We start from the raw sequence: 4,328 nt of genomic DNA on the forward strand, positions 1-4,328 counted from the left end.
GCTGCTTCTGAGGGTTGTGCTTTTCTGCTGGAGCCTCTTGTCAGCCCCTGAGCAAGTGCTGCAGGAGTAACTGCCGGTAGCTGTGGCTGCATAACCAGTGCAGCACCAGTGACACCTTCGTGCGTGTGCTCTAGAGGTCAGGTCTTTCAGGAAAGTCGCTTGAACCTCTCTCTTTTTGGGGGGGTTTAACTGGATTTGGAGTGGAGCCAGGTGTGTACCTGACGGGCGATGGCCGGTACTGCGGGAAGGGCAGGCAGCAGAGCTCGGGACCTCTCAGAGGTGTGATGCCAGGGGGGTCAGTCGTGTCAGCAGCACTGGCCAGGTACCTCAGGGCAGCCAGCTCTTCACTCTGGGTGAGGGTGTCTTTACGCCATGAAGGGTGTTTGCAGTGTGTTTTTCTGCAGCTGGCTGTAGCTGCTTTACTCCCAGCTTCCCAAAGCATCTCCAAGGCTGATGTCTTTTTGTCCTTAATCCGACTGCAGGCAGGAGAGCTCTGGTGCATGTAAATCCTTTGTCACCGGCAGGGCCGGCAGGTGAGAGCTCCTTCCCTGGCTCAGTCTCTAACAGCTTCTGTGGTGCTGCAGGTTCAAGCGGATCCTGGTGCTGATATCTCACTCCCAGGACTTCCTGAACGGCGTCTGCACCAACATCATCCACATGCACAACCGCAAGCTCAAGTACTACACGGTGAGTAAACGGTGCCCCACGCAGCCGGCAGAAGCGGAGCTGCTCCTCGGGGCACGTCTTGACGTTCTGCGGTCCCTTTCCAGGGAAATTACGATCAGTATGTAAAGACTCGCCTGGAGCTTGAAGAAAACCAGATGAAGCGATTCCACTGGGAGCAAGATCAGATCGCCCACATGAAGGTATACGAAGGCTTTCTGCCCGGGTGGGGGCACCCCCACGCCTCCCCGCTGTCGCCGCGGAGGCGTCGGGCCAACTCTCTGCTCTGTTGCAGAACTACATCGCGCGATTTGGCCATGGCAGCGCGAAGCTGGCCAGACAAGCTCAGAGCAAGGAGAAGACCCTTCAAAAAATGATGGCTTCTGGCTTAACAGAGAGAGTTGTGAACGATAAGGTAGGGCGAGCCCTGGGGTTCCATCCAGAGACCAGTATAAATGTCTGAGGGTGGGAGGAGGTGTGGAGGATGGTCAGATAACTCCCACTTGTTTGAAGAGTATAAGCCCACATTTACCTCAGGGGGAAGGAAGGGGCCTCATTTTCCAGCTGGTGAGCTTGTGGGTGGCTGATCTGTGGAGTGATGGGCTGTCTGGTGCCCTGGGGTGTCTAACGAGGGACGTTGTGTGTTTACAGACTTTGTCATTCTATTTCCCGCCGTGTGGGAAAATCCCCCCTCCCGTCATCATGGTGCAGAATGTCAGCTTCAAATACACCAAGGACGGGGTGAGTCCGGGGAGTGTGCGGGCGTTGTGGGGAGATGACGCCTGTCCCTGCCTGGCCGGGGAGCGCGAGGCTCTCGGCTGAGCTTTCTGAGCAGGCTGCAGCCTGTACCTACTTTCTGAGGAGCGGGTGGTACCGGTGCCACGTGGGGATCCTGGGCAGGAGTGGAAAGGCTTAACATGTGTCTTGATGTTTGTGGTTTGCAGCCGTGGATCTATAATAACCTGGAGTTTGGGATTGACCTGGATACCCGCGTAGCTCTCGTTGGACCCAACGGAGCCGGAAAGTCAACGCTGCTGAAACTGCTCACAGGAGAGGTACAATCCTGATGTCGTCTGCCCTACTCCACACGTTTATTCCAGGGAGGGCCTTCAATAAAGCTGCACTTACTTGCCAGAGCATCCCAGTCAAGCCTTGGAAATCCTGGCGTTACCTGCTCAGGCTGTCTCCCGCGTGCTGGAGCGGAGATGGCTGGGTTCTGGATTTCCAGCATCCAGCAAAGGGAGGGATTTCCCGGTAAAATGCTTTTGTCTCCCTTTTCTAGCTGCTGCCCACAGATGGGATGATCCGCAAGCACTCGCACGTGAAGATCGGCAGATACCACCAGGTACTCCCTGCAGCAGCCCCGGGTCAGGGGACGCTGAGGAAAAAGCTGTTGGGAACAAGGAATCTCATTTCTGCTCCTGCGGCCCCTCTCGATGCTCTCTGCTGCCCGGCTGTGCCGCAGATGGGTGAAGGGCTCTTGCAAGGGTTCTGACCCCAGAAAGAGTCTGGCCGTGGTCCTTCCTGGGGCTGCACTGTGAGGGGGGTGTCGGCTCTCACGTTCTGCTGCTCAGCTGGTACCAGGGGGTACGAGGGGGTGGCCTGCTCAGCCTGACGGTGACTTTTCTTCTCTGTCAGCACTTGCAAGAGCAGTTGGACTTAGACCTCTCCCCGCTGGAGTACATGATGAAGTGCTACCCAGAGATCAAGGAGAAGGAGGAGATGAGGAAGATCATTGGCAGATATGGTCTGACGGGGAAGCAGCAGGTGAGTGTGAGCTGCTGAGGTTTGCTTCCTGCTCGTTAGGGAGGTAGAGCTGCTCATTCCCTGTCGCGCTGCTGACGTCTGACGGCGTGATGCAGTGTGGCACACCCCGGCTGCAAAGCGCGTCTTCCATCCCTGCCTTGAAATTGGAAAAAAAAAATAACTCCTGGCTCACAGGAACTTTGTTTGCGTTGCGGGGTGGAAGGGGTGACCTCAGAATCCAGGCGAAGGGAGGACAAGTCACGGCACGGTGCCACACTCGAGCGTATTCTCATCGTCCCTTGCACTAGTTTGCTTGTCTCTGATTTCCGAGACGAGCACTGGGCAGAAACACCGGTCCACCCTCTCAACCGGGAATGGGACCACTTGGGTCGGACAAGGGGGGTGGGCTCACCAGTGGTGCTCCAAGCCCAAACGTGACGGGCTCCTGCGCGCCACACGGCCCATGGGTGACAGGACTCATCCTCACCCCTCCTTCAGCGTTGGTGTTTCCACTGTTCTTCCCCATTTGCCACTCCTGAAGTGGAGAGTAGTTCCCCAGTTGTGCCAGGGTGCACAAAAACCAGTCAGAGCCCGGTTAACTGGAGCCTTGAGGACATGCTGGGTGTTGTGGTGAACGCTCCTGTTCAGCAGCCCCTGGAATTGCCGTGTTCCACTGGGGAGAGCGGCTCAGTCTGGGTGTGAGACTGATGGAGCTCTGTCCTCGTGTCACGTAGCTGCTGGTCACGCTGTGAGATCGGGGTGTTCCGTGGTCAGGGCCCAGTCCGTGGTCTCCCCGCTGAGCTGCAGCGGTGACTGTGTTCCAGGTGAGCCCCATCAGGAACCTCTCGGACGGGCAGAAGTGCCGCGTGTGCTTCGCGTGGCTGGCCTGGCAGAACCCCCACATGCTCTTCCTGGACGAGCCCACCAACCACCTGGACATCGAGACGATAGACGCGCTGGCAGACGCCATCAATGAGTTCGAAGGAGGAATGATGCTCGTCAGCCACGACTTCAGACTCATCCAGCAGGTGAGAAGAGAGGTTTGGTCAGAGCACCTTTCTGACACCTGAAGTAGTTAAGACAAGGTGGTGGCGGCTCTTACCCCTCCCCAAAAGACGCGGGAGGGAAGCAATCGCTGGACACGATTCCTGGGCCACGTTCACCTGAAACAGGCGCTGAGCTGGCCCGGGGAAACACCAGGGACTGGAAACGAAACACCACCAGAGCCCCAGGCATGTGGAGTGACAATGGTGACATGCTGCAGAGGCCTTACCCGGGCTTTTCTAAACAGTGCTGGGGTAGTTCTAGCACAGTCTGATATCATCCCGTTTGCGCGGGGGAAGGAAATTCCGCTGCCTACACACAAGCATCAAGTGCTGTTTGTCAGCCGCAGTTTTGCCTGCAAGTTTGGGTGTAATTTTATTCTTCAGTGTGTTCTATCCAAGGAGTTCAGGTCAAGAACCGCCTTTTTTCACCTCCCAGCTGGGCAGGAAAGGCTTTTCTTCGTAGTCCATGAACAAAGAAGGAATGTTGAGGGGTTTTTAGTTCTAAAATCTCGTATAAATTGCGCAGGCAGCACCAGGTGAGGTATTTCACTGCAGACACTTCTCTTCGAGAGCTGAAGTGTGGAAGTTTCTAAACTCTTTCCTTACCAGACCTCAGCAAGCAGATTTCGGTTGACGCTGTCGCTCTGGTGGGATGTAACCCCTCCTCCTCCTCGTGCGCTTGCTTCCAGGTGGCGCAGGAGATCTGGGTCTGCGAGAAGCAGACGATCACCAAGTGGCAAGGAGACATCCTCGCCTACAAGGAACATCTCAAGTCCAAGCTGGTGGACGAGGATCCGCAGCTCACCAAAAGGACCCACAACGTGTGAGCGCCGGGGTGGCCGCTCGGGTGGACACTGGCGGTGGCCGATGTGA

General features: G+C 56.6%; 1 protein-coding gene across 1 annotated transcript in view; it reads left to right on the forward strand.

Annotated features, from left to right (window-relative positions):
• Positions 1–4,327, forward strand: part of ABCF2 (ATP-binding cassette, sub-family F (GCN20), member 2) — a gene marked incomplete at its 5' end in the record, with an annotated part of 6,489 nt that extends 2,162 nt beyond the window's left edge. The window contains 9 exons of the mRNA XM_010139471.1: positions 585–687; positions 771–866; positions 959–1,078; positions 1,315–1,404; positions 1,608–1,718; positions 1,946–2,008; positions 2,302–2,430; positions 3,234–3,437; positions 4,145–4,327. Coding sequence (XP_010137773.1) covers positions 585–687; positions 771–866; positions 959–1,078; positions 1,315–1,404; positions 1,608–1,718; positions 1,946–2,008; positions 2,302–2,430; positions 3,234–3,437; positions 4,145–4,282 — 1,054 coding nt within the window. The remainder of the gene's footprint in view (positions 1–584; positions 688–770; positions 867–958; positions 1,079–1,314; positions 1,405–1,607; positions 1,719–1,945; positions 2,009–2,301; positions 2,431–3,233; positions 3,438–4,144) is intronic.
• Between the last annotated feature and the right edge of the window lies 1 nt (position 4,328).

Source organism: Buceros rhinoceros, unplaced genomic scaffold, assembly GCF_000710305.1.
Source record: "Buceros rhinoceros silvestris isolate BGI_N320 unplaced genomic scaffold, ASM71030v1 scaffold29587, whole genome shotgun sequence".
In the NCBI taxonomy this organism is placed as follows: Eukaryota; Metazoa; Chordata; class Aves; order Bucerotiformes; family Bucerotidae; genus Buceros; species Buceros rhinoceros.